Genomic DNA, 12,971 nt, shown 5'->3' on the forward strand with positions numbered 1-12,971 from the left:
ATGATGGGCGTCACTTCCATCATTTACTGTAGAAACTTAAGGAGAAAGAGGCGGCTCTGAGAAAGTCCCAACAGAACGTGATATCCAGGGACAAAGTCATCAACGAGCTGCGTCTCCGCCTCCCGACCATCGGCGCCAGCGGCGGGAAAGCGCTGACGAACGCTTCCGAGCGAGACGTCGAAGGCCTTAAACTGGCGCACAAGACCATCAAAGATCTCCAAGGGCGACTCGACAAGAAAGATGAGGTGCTCACAAAGTACCAGAACCAGCTGGCTCAAGCCATCAAGGTACGGCAAAAGAAACTTGTTACGATTCACTTCTTCAAATTAACTTTGCTTCTATTCTCAGGATCAAGAGGAGATGATCAAAAGGCACGATGAAGAACTGAGGTCGCTTTATCAGAAGCTGGATTGCAACGACGATACTAACCTGGACCGCCTCAAACAGCAGGCAGCGGTACTCAGACACTTAAGAACATTAGGAACCCTCACTATTTGTGTTTTTTTTTTGTGTGTGTGTGAAGAACTTCACCGAACAACCCAAGATAAAGTTCTTATTCCCAACATATCTCTTGTATTAGTAGAGATGTATCACTTCAAAATAGTTTCTTGACAATAATTACCGTAATTCTCGGCCTACAGAGCGCACCTGGTTACAACCCTCACCAAGTACATTTGTAAAGGAAATACCATTTGGTACATACATAGATACGCCGCAGCTGTGTAAAAGCCGCAAGTGCCTACATTGAAACCCACATTGAAACATGAGATATTTACAAAGAAAGACAGTACACAGGAAGAGTTTAACACTAGCGCTATGCTAAGTGGACCGGTTAAAGTAAAACTTCCTGGTAAATATAAGACACGCCAGTAACAGCAGCAACATGCTAGCGCAGCACTAACAGAGCCAGTAAAAGTCACTTCCTCGGCACATATATTCCACCGGTCTCATTCCTACCTTCTCCTCTCGAGCGCCCCCCTTGCCGCTGTTAGAAAAAAAATGCACAAATTAGTTGCATCATTGCATAAACCGCAGGGTTGAAAGCCAAAAGTTGCGGCTTATACTCCAGAAATTATGGTATTTTGTTTCTTTAACCTTGCAGTTCTTCAGTTAAGTCGGGGCTTGTAGGTCGGAAATTACGGTGCTATTTTCCTATAAGCCGCGGCTTTGGGGAGTTTTTCAGTGAACAGCAGGCGAAAGGCTCCGGAGGAAAAAACTTCAAATATGAATGTGAATCATGAAGCACAAATATGCACCGCATTACTAAACTAAATAGATATTTCTGTACTGCTTCTCCTCATAAGGGTAAGGTGACCTTGAGCCTATACAGATTCCGTCGGTGCGAGTAGATGCATTTTTAAGCAAATAGTTGTTCTTCAGAAAAATTGGTGAATCGACGTGTCATCTACCACGAAGCGTCGGGGGTTCACTGTAACAAAATTGGTCAGGCTCTCCATCGATCGTCAAATGTTCTTTATTGCTGTCCTGCCTGCCAGGAGATGATGAAGAAGCCCAGCATCCTCGTGCCTACCTCCAAACATTTGGATCGTGTGGCTGAGTTGGAGCAGACTGTGGTCGAACAGGATATGTCGCTCACATCAATCACCCAAAAGCTGAAGTTGGCCGTCGTGGAGTTGGAGGAGGTGAAGGTGACCATGGAAACGCAGGCCAAGAAACACGCTCAAGAGTTGTCCAGGTGATGAGGGCATTCTGTGATTAAGGGACCATTTCTATTGCTTGATTCCTCGCCATTTCCTTTTGTATCTGGTCCCACGCGACTTTGCTTTTATGTCATTGGCTTCCATTTTAATCAGCTGCTTCCACAAGCACTAATAATTAATCCACAATGGCTCATCATTTGATTTGAAGAAGTTACCAAAAACTCGAGGCTCCATTCCAGTTCAACCAGGAGTAAACAAATGTTTTCATCCCACCCTGAAAGCTTTTAGATTAAGAGTCCTGTAATATCTATTTTATAACTTGTTGCATTCATTTTGCTGTTGTTAATGTTACTACCGTAATTCATGGCCTACAGAGCGCACCTGGTTATAAGTCTCGGTACACAGAAAGACTTTAACGCTAGTGCGACGTTAGCGTTAATCTGTGTACCGAGGCTTATAACCAGGTGCGCTAATGCTAGCGCCGCATCACCCCATAAACCACAGGGTTGAAAGCGTGTCAAAAAAGTCGCGCCTCGCAGGCCGGAAATTACGGTACATTTGGTCAATTCCCGTTTGGGTGCAAGTCCTCTCTTCTAGTTTGCAGCACAGAAGTAAAAAATTATGGAATAAGTGCCGACATTCACAACATTCGCTTCCTCTCCTCACACATACATATAAACAAATTCCTGTGTCTGATTTATTCATATCAAACATTTATCGAAGTTCAACTAAGAATGTTAGTTTTTATTTTATATATATTTTTTAATTTACATAGAATACTAAATGTATTGACCAGGCGGCAGTATTATGAGGGACGGCAAAAGGACAAATATATATATAAAAATAATAATTTTGGGGGGGGGGGGCAATTTTATCTAACAGTCTTCATCTCGGTGATTTTTCAATATCCACAGTAACTAATGTAAAAATTGTAATACACTTTTTCCAGGGATTAAGCATACAGCTTGTTGCATTAACAAGCATTTTTGGTGTGCAAAATAAACAAACGTAAGAAAGTAATTTGTTAATTTAAAATATATATTTTGATTATACATTAAGCTTTTGTTTTTACCTCTTCGAGTGACACGGGCCATCATGTCAGTTAAGAACAAATTGGACCATTGTTTTCATATTTATCCACTGTGTCAAGCCATATAAAACAAAAACTTTACACGATTTAACAGATCACATTTGGAAAAGTCAATACTTATGTTCAAAACCAGGAAGCCGTAAAAGCCGCACAAATAGTGACAGAAGACAATTTGAAGCTAACACACTAACATTGTGGATTTGGCATAGGCTGAAGGAGTCTCACGTTGCAGAGGTGGAAGATCTGGCCATGGAGACCAAAGACCAGAGGAGAGAAATAACAGAGCTGAAGAAGGAGATGGATTCCCTCCAGAATGAGCTGGAGAACCAGAGGGAAGCCAACATTCTGTCACCCAGTAACACCATGAAGAACTTGGTGGAACGCCTCAGGCTGCAGCTTGTCCACAAAGAGAAACAGATCAAGGTTGTGATTTGTATTTTTAGCATTATTTTTGGGCGACATTGGATGAGAAAAGGGGTGGCCAATGCATCAATCTCGATTGACCAGTCGATCTCTGAGGCAGTTAAGGTCGCGTGCACCCCCCAAAAAAAAAAAAAAAAAAAAGATAGCCTATCATCCATCTCGTCACTTGATTCAGGTGTGGCTAATACATCGATCACGCGGCCTCTTCTGACATGTCACTGCATACGTGCGCATAAAAGATGTGTTCTAGGAAGCGAGCAGTCTGTAGATCACAACGAGGCGTGCTGCTCGAAAAGTAGATCTTGGGGCAAAAAAAAGTGTGAACACCCCAGGATTAGAAGCTTGTTCTCATGACGCTCCTTTCCCCAGGCTCTCAGCAAAGTTCTTTTGGAACTGCGGACCCAGATGACGTCTGCTGCCGAGCAGCAAGTCTTGGCCAACGCCGCGCAGACTGAGGAGAGGCTCAACGTACAGAAGTTGGTCGACAAGCACACGAAAGACCTGAAGGTGGGCTCCACACAGCCAATGATGTAGATCGGGATTGGTTGGTAAAACAATCAGAATCACACACTCTCCACCAGTGATTAATTTATTTTGACACCACTTTTCTTCTTGTTATTATGAAATGAATTTAAATATAAATTACTGATTCTAAACAAATATTTGACTAAAACAATAGTAAAACCATTTAATTGTATCAACTATAATGGGGAGTGACTAACACTAAATTTACAAAAGGCAATGTAAAACTAAAATGTCTAACAAAATCAACACCGTTCTCTACAAAGGCTCACGTGCAAGAGCTCAACGATGAGCTACAAGCTGCCAAGGAGTCGGCCAAGAGAAGCGAGAACACACTCAGAAAGCAGGTGGACGGACTGAACCAGGAGCTGCAGAAGAGTCAGAACCATCAGAAGAGCCTCCAGGCCAAGAAGGAAGCAGGAGAACAGGAAATCCAGGAGCTCCAGAAGCAAGTCAAGAGGCTGAGCAGCTGCATTCAGGTTACAAAAAAAAAAAAAAAAAAAAAAAGACTTTGCAATGTTATTCCATACAGAAATATTTGTGGATTTAGAATCAACCCGTGCGTGACGGGAGTGGGGCAACTGTCGAGAACCTGCAGAAGAAGATCAGGAAGTTGGAGTCAGACTTGAAGAGTGCCGAAATCAAAAGAGTCAACCAGGGACAGGTCTGTACAACTCTCTGTTATCATCCATTAAATGTTTCAGCTCAGGAGTCGGTAGCGTCTAGAAATCAAAGACTCTGACGCATGTGCAGGTAAAAAAAAAAAAAGCGATCGGGACAGCCCAATTAAATTTCAATTTATCCGGACGTGAATGGCTTGCATATTCAACAGATGAAAGAGGAAATACTGCTTTGGGAGGAGGGTAAAAAGTGGCAGTCCAAGCTGGAGAAGACAAAGACCGCTCTGAAGGACAAGGAACACGAAAATGACTGCTTGTCCAAACAACTCACCACTTTAAAAGAACTCTACGCCAGGTCAGTGTGGACAAAGCGATCAAAAATCTCATCTCTCGTGTGATGTGCTGATCTTTACTGAATCACTTCTGAAACTGGGGTCCCTTGTGCAATTCTCATCTGGAAACAACAGTCCTGAACGTACAAATTTAGAAATGAGAAGGACATTGTTTTGGTAGCTTTAGTCTTGTTCCTCCTGCAAGCAACCACGTTAGAGGGAGAGTGCGGTTCCTTAATGCTGCGTCAACAACCTATACTTGACATGTTCTGGGGACCTCACACTCAGATTGGACACAATGGGCAACAAGAACCTGTAAAGTCAACCAGAATACATTTTGGGGGAACCAGAAACTGTACTCATAAACCTTAAGTCTATGACAAAAATGTGACGCTAGCAAGGCGGTGGTTCTACAGAGCCAGCAAATAAATTGACTGGATTGCAAAACTTTCACAAGACCTCAAACTATGACAAAGGCCCATTAGAACCTTTTGATAGTTATAGCAACAGGAAGCTTTTTCCGATGTTGATACAGACTGGAACGGGAGAAAAATGCACTGCAGAGGAAAACAAAGACTCGAGGAGTGACTGCGGACCAGGTGGCGGGAGCGAGACTGGATGAGCTGGACAAGGACATCGAAGCGTTGACAAAAAAGAATGCAGAGTTGGAGGCTCAACTGCTGGCCACAAAGTAAGTATCCCGTATAATTGTGTTTATTTTTATATATATGTTGTTCCTTGACTTACAAGTTCAATGACCATGCTATTAATTAATTTTATTCGTATGTCATATCACTTTCCTTATTGAAATGAACTACAGTAAAGCCTCGGTTCTTGAACGTCCCTGTTTTCGAACAAATTGGCTTTCGAATGAAAATTTAGATTTTTTGCTTGTTTTCGAACGAAAATCGGTACTCGAACGCCCCCGACAAAACCCGGAAATAACACACTGCGCACAGCCAGACCAGCTGACCCACAACGCGCTTTGTTGTGAATTCCCACGCCCCTGCGAAAAACCTGGAAATAACATAAGGCACACAGCGCAAGCAGCTGACCCACCCACGCTGCATTTTGTTATTGTGTATTCCAACGCCCCCTGAAAAAAAATAAAATAAACAGAAATAACATTGAGCGCAGTGCAAGCAGTTGACCCACCCATGACGCGTTTTGTTATTGTCAATTCGAACGCCCCAAAAAAAAAACGGAAACGACATAACGCGGGTGACGCAACCAGCGCACTTTTGTTATTCAGTATAACGCAACCTCTCCACACAAATGTGTCCTGGTAGTGACTGTTGTTTTTCTTCATATGAAGGACTACCATACTAACCCCTAATCATGGCTCCAAAGAAGGCGGTTTGCTTGTTTAAAGTTATTCTGCACTTTTGTTAATAAAAAAAGTTTCCAAGGCTGGGGGCCGAGTCGCTACAGATACGGCAATGCACTCCCAGCCTAGTGTGCTCTACTACTAAAGCATACATTTCAAGCAAAAAAATAAATATGTTTCTTAAATTATTTTATTATATAAACTATACATGTATTTCTACTGTGCAGTTTATTATCAGGAAAAGCTTGAAAAAAATGCTTTAAAAAGCCTAATTTTTTTTAGGCTTGGAACGCATTATTTCTTTTTCCAGTCATTGTAATGGGAAACATTGATTCGGTTTTCAAACAAATCACTCCTCGAACCGTTTTCTGGAATGGATTGTGGTCGAGAACCGGGGCATCACTGTACCATTAATCTATTCTGGCACCCACAAAAAATAATTTTTGCGTTAAAAATGTCAGTAAGTGAGCGGTGTCTTTAGAAAAAACCAATTGATTTTACGACTTATTATCGTAATAATATTTATTGTCTCATATAAAGTGTTGGATATGTGCCTTTAATTTGGCGTGACCTTCTAAGTGATGCCAGGAGCTGGAATTCGCTTAAGGTGGTTTCTGCATGTAAGGGTTTAGGCATGAGTTCTGGCTCCATTATTTGTGTGCTTGACTGAATATCTAGTTGGGAAAAGGGCTGAAAGTCTATTAGCGACTCTTGCAGTCTTTTCTCAGATGCAAAAGCAATACAAATCCGTGATTGCGCCATCCTTTTCACTTCATTCAAACATTTACATATCTGACCCCCTTTTGTAACCCAAATCTTGACTTGCAAAACAACTCAAAAACTAAACCAAAAAAAAAAAAAAAAAGTGACCAAGCGACTGTTTTTGACCTAAAAAAACAAAGTTGGAGCCCTCTTAAGTCAAGGTACCCCTGGACTAACCTACAATGTTTGAATTTCGGGGATCCTTCTAGGCAGCAACAGGCACTAAGTCGTGACGCCGCTGTGGAAGATCTGACTCGGAGGAACCGTCACCTGGAGGAAAGACTGCAAGCCTTTGAGAACCAGACATCCCAGTCAAGACCGTCTGTGAGTGTTATTCAGGAAACACATTTGAGATTTTTAAATGTTCCCATATGGGACTTCTTTCCACACATCCTCCTCTGTTTATGATATAGCTCTGCTTTCTTTCTTTGTCTTCATCTATTTTCCTCCTTAACTGGTGTCAGTCGGAACCGTTGCATGCAAAGGGAAAAAACTTGGAGGTTTTTAAAGGGTTGACTTTTGACGTCGGTAACGCCTCATCGGAAGCGAGTCCATCGCAACACCCGGATGAACCGCAGTGTTGCGCCGCGGGGCCTCAAGTCAACACCAACGTCCTTGAAAAGTCAGAGTCTCAAACTGGCGCTGAGGAAAAGAGTACGAGCCTCGAGGAGGCCAAAAACGAGACGGCAGACAAAAGCGATATAGTGGGACTGGATGAGGGAGAAGCAAAGGGAAGCGAAGGGAAATTGGAGGATGTCCCAGAAGTTGCAGAAGTTGTGGATCCTGGATCAGGAAGTGTTGTGTCTGTGTTCTCCACAGAGGGACATGAAACAAAAAATAACGTAAATAAAGATGATGAATGTGCTAGCCAAGCTAGTGATAAGGACGCGATGGAATCAGGTACAGAAAAGCCCGAGGGGACCGAACAAGATGAAGAGGTGTCTACAAGGGAGGCCACGAAGAATATTCCAGATATGACCAAAAACGAGAAACAGAGTCAAAACCTTGACAGCGCGATAAAGAAACAAATGGATGATGGCGTGGAAAATCCAGAAAGCCGATCACAAATACATCAGAAGGTACTCCAGGTCTCTGTCATCCCTCAGTGCTCGAATAGTTTTGTAGTATTCCTAGCAGAGCTCAAGACTTGTGAGTGGTCCCCCCTTTGCCGCTTTACTTATCAGTAGTCGTGTGTAGGTAGTGTTTCCACATACAGCTTTGTAAATATTAGTCTTTAGACAATGCTTCTCAGTTTTGCCTCTCTCTAGACGTCAGAGGAAGCTACGGCAATGCCGAGGGACCCGGATCTCCAAAAGGAAAACCTCAAACTGACCTCGGAGAATATGGAGCTCCGTCTCCAACTCGCGCAGGCCAACGTCGAACTGCCGAGCCTAAAGGTACGCAGCACTTTCTGTGGTTGCTGGCACTGAGAAGTACCTGGTCACAGGTTGGCATTCGAGATTAGTGGTTGATTACTTTGTTTTTCTAGAGTAAAGTTGCAGACCAGGAGGGGATATTCAGGGTCCTGAAAAAGGAGCGTGACGATTTAGAGAAGAAGCTTGCCAATACCAAAGTGTGACCGCGCAGAAATGAACAGACTTGTCTCCTTTTTATCAAAACAAACAATCATGTTATGGGCTCCTCAACAGATTAGCCACAGTGGGAAAACGGTGCCCGAACTTGAGAAGACCATCAACTTGATGAAGAAGGTGGTGGAGAGGGTACAGAAGGAGAATGAGGCCCTAAAGAAAACCCCCGCAACTCGAAGTCAGGACAAGACTTCGGAAATAAAACACAAAAAGCTGCAGGTCGTATTCTGCACGATGCATGCACGTTTTGACCGAGGCAGGCTCGACCAATTGTCGTCTTTTTGTCTTTTAGGCAGAATACGAAAAAGTGAAAAGTGAACACGGAGCCGAGATTCGCAAATTGGAATTGAAATGCAGAGGACTGGAGAAGATCGTGATGGAGAATGAACGTCTAAGAAAGCAAGTCAAAAGGGTAATGATGAGGACCGGTGTGGTGCCGATGAATACGCAGTGAAATTCTGTTCCGAGTACATTTGCACATTCTCCTCATTGTGGTTTTTTTTTTCTGTTAATGCTGCTTAATATAAAAGTAGTACTGGACCTTTCCGACTGGCAATCTTAAGCTCCCCCCCCCCCCCCTTAGCTACATTTGCCATGTCCTACAAGCTTCCAAAATGGCGACTGAACAGAATAGGATTGAAGTCGATCCTCTTAACGCGTATTCCAGATGGGATTGCGGTATGTTTTTTGCCACATGCATCAGACTTGTCCAAGAGAGTTCTATAGAGAGCTCTTAACTATTTCACACAAGGATACGTACACGGAATTAAGATTTTGGACAGAGCATGACACAATGTTAGAGTTACAGCGAAACGTTGGCGATCGATGCAAAAAAAGTTTGATGGCTCACAAAGTTCATATTGAAATCCAACAGGATAAAATAGTGGAATCGTACTGCGCATGTAAAGCAGGGTGAGTATTTTTTTACATGGAAAGATCATGAGAAATATCGAGTGGGTGTATTCATTTGACTTGGCTCGTAACTGAACCCAGTGCTCTGTCTTAAAAGTCCGATATGATACAAATAGGCAAATGGACGTTTCTCTTGCATGACATGGCGCATTTACGTATGCCTAACCCGACTCTTCGGCATAAAACCTTACACAATTCGTTCAGCGGGTCAGTGATACACTAACAAAGTGAAAGATGTTGTTCTCCTGCAATGTGTAAAGCACTGATAATAATTCAATCAAACTCAGAGAAGATACTTCCCCCTCACTTACCTTCGAACATACAACCTCGTGTTTGTTGATCTTGTCCACATTTAGTTGTACGTGGGGTCTTCCGCGACCCTTAATCCATCGTAGACATTTCGTCATCTGCGTTTTAGGCTTTGGAAAATGTATCAACCGGGCCCTTTGTAACCTAGCCGGATATCTTTCATCAGAATTGCACGTTCCCCAAGCGCATCCGAGGACCATTTTCTACATAACATTAACTTTTCCAAGCACACGCTACTGACAAGCGGCATTGCTTGTGGGGCAACACGGCGGCAGGGGCGTGGTTAAGACAATGCGGCTATCTGATTGGCTATTATTGTACGAGTGATTGACAGGTCGGAAAGGTCCATTGGTGCCAAGATCGAGCGACTATTCTAAAAGCCTTTTTACGTTGGGGCAAAGTTAAATTTAGGCTGGTTTGTTTGCAGACAGAGCTTTGGCCGTATGTGCATGTTTTTGCTCTGCTGAGTGGCTTTTAAAAAAATTAAGCTAATGAATGAATTAATATTTTTAGAGGGTGCAAGGGTGACACACATTTACAGTATATCAAAGGTTTGAACTAATAATATAGGCAATTGTGTTTTTCTTTTGGTGGTGAGGGAAGGGGGGGGCTTTCAATTACTTGTTGATCCCAAATCAATCGATTGTCAATTGTCGGTCATCAGGAAGCTGAAGCCGCAGAGAGGCTGCGAGTGTCCAAGACCAGCTTGGAGCTGGCCAGTGACAAGCTGGAGGCCGAGCTGGAGGAAACCAAGCAAAGACTCTGGGAAGCGTTGTCCCGACCCATCGTGGAAGTAACTGAAGGAAAGTCTGCCAAAGGGTCTGTGGTGACTCGGTAAGAAGGCTGACTTCCACAAACATCAGAAATTCCTGGGGAGGTTTCCGCTGCTTTTTTTTTTTTTTAAATTCCCCCCCCCCCTCCCTCTCGTGTCTGGAGAATGTTTGAAAACAAGATGAAGGAGCTAGAGAGGGAACTCGCAACGAAAACCTCCACCATTGTGGAACTGAAACAGAGGCTGAAGGAGGCGAACCGACGCGATGAGACATTGCAGATCCGTATCCGGCAACTCGAAGATCAGGTAAGAGTTCGGCTGCTTGCTGTCCCTTTCAGACTCCTAGCCTACCCTACTCTGAGATAATAATTCATCCAGTTCTAGTCTTGCTTGGTAGACTATAACATGCTGCAGTAAATTTCAGAGGTAGATTAAATAGTCTCCATTTGACAATCTAGTACTGTAATTTCCGGCCTATAAACTGACTTTTTTCACGCGGTTTATCCGGTGATGTGGCTAATTTATGCATTTTTTCCTAACGGCCGCAACAGGGCACTCACTCGAGCGAAAAAGGTAAGTGTGAGACCGGTGGAATATATGTGCCGAGGAAGTGACTTTTACCAATCCGGCGCTATTAGCGCTGGTGTTACTGCTGTGTCTCAGTAATTTTTACTGGTGCGTTTTTTGTTTTTTTTTTAAACCGCCCCTGTTAGCGCAGCGCTAGCATTAGTGCGGCGGTGCTAGCGTTACACTCTCTGTGTACTGTCTTTCCTTGTAAATATCTCGTGTTTCAATGTGGGCACTTGCGGCATTTAAACGGCTGCGGCGTATGTTCCAAATGGTATTTCCTTTACAAATGTACTTGGCGAGGTTAATAACCAGGTATGCTCTGTAGGCCAGGAATTACGGAATTTTGGTGGATATGAGTCTTAATTTGTGCAATGAGGACGGAACTCAGTGCGTTGGGTTTGTCCATCTAGCTCAGAATTGGCCAATTTTTTGGACCTTTTTTTTTTTTTAAACGCCAGCTAAAAGAGGGGGAAAAAAAAAAAAACCAAATGATTATTACAGGACTCTTGACAATGTAAATGTTTGGTGTTCTGGATTACAAAACAAAGCAAGCTGTATGTGGCCCGGGGGCCTTGCTTTACCCACCCCCAGTACATCTTAACGGTAGCATCTTGGTTTAAGTGTTGTTTTTTTTTGTTTCACGTCGTGTAGTCCACTGCAGTTGGTCTTGGTCGAGTTTGTGATGTTAGGCGGAGGGCAGAGATCATTGGCTAGCGTTTGCCTCGCTTTAGCCAAGCAGGACCCAACTTGTATCCTGCATTTTGTTTCCCCTGCCTGATCTGCAGATAAAACTGTCAGGACCAAAATCCAGTGTTGTTGTTTTGTGATTTTTGCAGGTTGACAAGTTGAACGTTCCTGAGGGTTCGCGTACACGAGCAAATCCCTCCAAGGAAACGAGGTATGACTGCGTACTATGTCCATCCCTCGACTTTTGTCACAATTTGTTGCCCATTGAGAGATCCACGCACAAAAAAAAAAGGTTATTTGGACAAATTCATTTGAAGACCTTTTGTTTTCCTCTATATACTTAAAGCTCAAAGTTTGTGTGACCGTTTAAGTAACTTTCTAGAGCAAAAACATTTTCAAATGTTTCGAGAAGTTTAACAAAGTCACTGGTGAGCATTTCTGCCATCTAGTGCAATAGCAATGTGAATTTTGACTCGGGTGGGGTAGAATGAATATTATGCACAAGAAATTACAGTCAACTCATGTCAATGTACTGCTATTATTTAATATTAAAAAAATGGATCAGGGTTTCAATTAGGGGTATGAGGGTGGCAAATGCATTATTATTATTATTATTTTTTTTTTTTGTCGACAGCGACTCGAAAGAGAACTCCGAGTCCAGCGAGACATCCAAACAAGATACGGGTAACACTCCCACACACACTACATTCCACACACACACTCACTAGAAACTAAATCCTCTCACCTCGTATTTAAGATTACAGGAGGTTGAAAGGTCTCCTCAGGTCGGCGGAGGCGGAGAAAAGCAAACTGGAAGCCCAAGTGCAAGAGCTGAAGGGCGAACTGGGCAAGGTGGACGCCGCCTTCTTTGAAGAGATCGAGGACTTGAAGTATAACTACAACTTGGAGTTGAAGAAGAACATCGTGCTGGAGGAGCAGCTGAGGAAAGTGTGCGAGCGTGCCTAAAGGGCAGGCCTCAACGGAGATCAAAATGGCTTCTCATAACTTCACGTTGGTTTTTAGATATTACTTGAGCTAACAAACCTTTCAGTGGCTTGGTAGGGTTAAGCGTCGGTGTCACGCCAACTATCCATCGTCAATAGGGACGTGATATTTAGTAACAACAAAAAGCAGTTTTGAGGTCTTACCATGCACGATAAACGTTACTTTCATAAGGGCAGCTTCAAATGTAGGATATTGTTTACACGTGTAAAGTTGTCATGTAGTACTGTACTGCACTGTTTTTATTTACTAATAAAACATTTGTCAATGTGGATACTTGTTGGAACATTTGATATCCTCCATCCCCTGCACTACCTGTACTTTGATCTAACTAATAGGAGTACTTGGAGAGGGGGTAAGACATTCCCAGCCCCACTAGTGACATTTAAAATA

The 12,971-nt window shown here is 43.1% G+C and overlaps 1 protein-coding gene across 3 annotated transcripts in view; it reads left to right on the forward strand.

The window, feature by feature from the left end:
- cep290 (centrosomal protein 290) overlaps window positions 1–12,891 on the forward strand; it is a 38,664-nt gene extending 25,773 nt beyond the window's left edge. Inside the window, exons 33-51 of one of the 3 annotated variants that reach the window (XM_061821687.1) lie at window positions 33–287; window positions 349–456; window positions 1,497–1,696; window positions 2,961–3,174; window positions 3,544–3,681; window positions 3,963–4,175; window positions 4,247–4,360; window positions 4,529–4,671; window positions 5,184–5,339; window positions 6,947–7,061; window positions 8,006–8,134; window positions 8,227–8,310; window positions 8,387–8,545; window positions 8,619–8,738; window positions 10,212–10,381; window positions 10,484–10,625; window positions 11,726–11,787; window positions 12,211–12,260; window positions 12,334–12,891. In XM_061821687.1, coding sequence (XP_061677671.1) covers window positions 33–287; window positions 349–456; window positions 1,497–1,696; window positions 2,961–3,174; window positions 3,544–3,681; window positions 3,963–4,175; window positions 4,247–4,360; window positions 4,529–4,671; window positions 5,184–5,339; window positions 6,947–7,061; window positions 8,006–8,134; window positions 8,227–8,310; window positions 8,387–8,545; window positions 8,619–8,738; window positions 10,212–10,381; window positions 10,484–10,625; window positions 11,726–11,787; window positions 12,211–12,260; window positions 12,334–12,542 — 2,781 coding nt within the window. In that variant the 3' untranslated portion in view covers window positions 12,543–12,891. The remainder of the gene's footprint in view (window positions 1–32; window positions 288–348; window positions 457–1,496; window positions 1,697–2,960; window positions 3,175–3,543; window positions 3,682–3,962; window positions 4,176–4,246; window positions 4,361–4,528; window positions 4,672–5,183; window positions 5,340–6,946; window positions 7,062–8,005; window positions 8,135–8,226; window positions 8,311–8,386; window positions 8,546–8,618; window positions 8,739–10,211; window positions 10,382–10,483; window positions 10,626–11,725; window positions 11,788–12,210; window positions 12,261–12,333) is intronic. The other 2 variants (XM_061821688.1, XM_061821690.1) reach the window with 2 other exon arrangements.
- The last annotated feature ends 80 nt before the right edge of the window (window positions 12,892–12,971 follow it).

Source organism: Syngnathoides biaculeatus, chromosome 6, assembly GCF_019802595.1.
Source record: "Syngnathoides biaculeatus isolate LvHL_M chromosome 6, ASM1980259v1, whole genome shotgun sequence".
Lineage (NCBI taxonomy): Eukaryota > Metazoa > Chordata > Actinopteri > Syngnathiformes > Syngnathidae > Syngnathoides > Syngnathoides biaculeatus.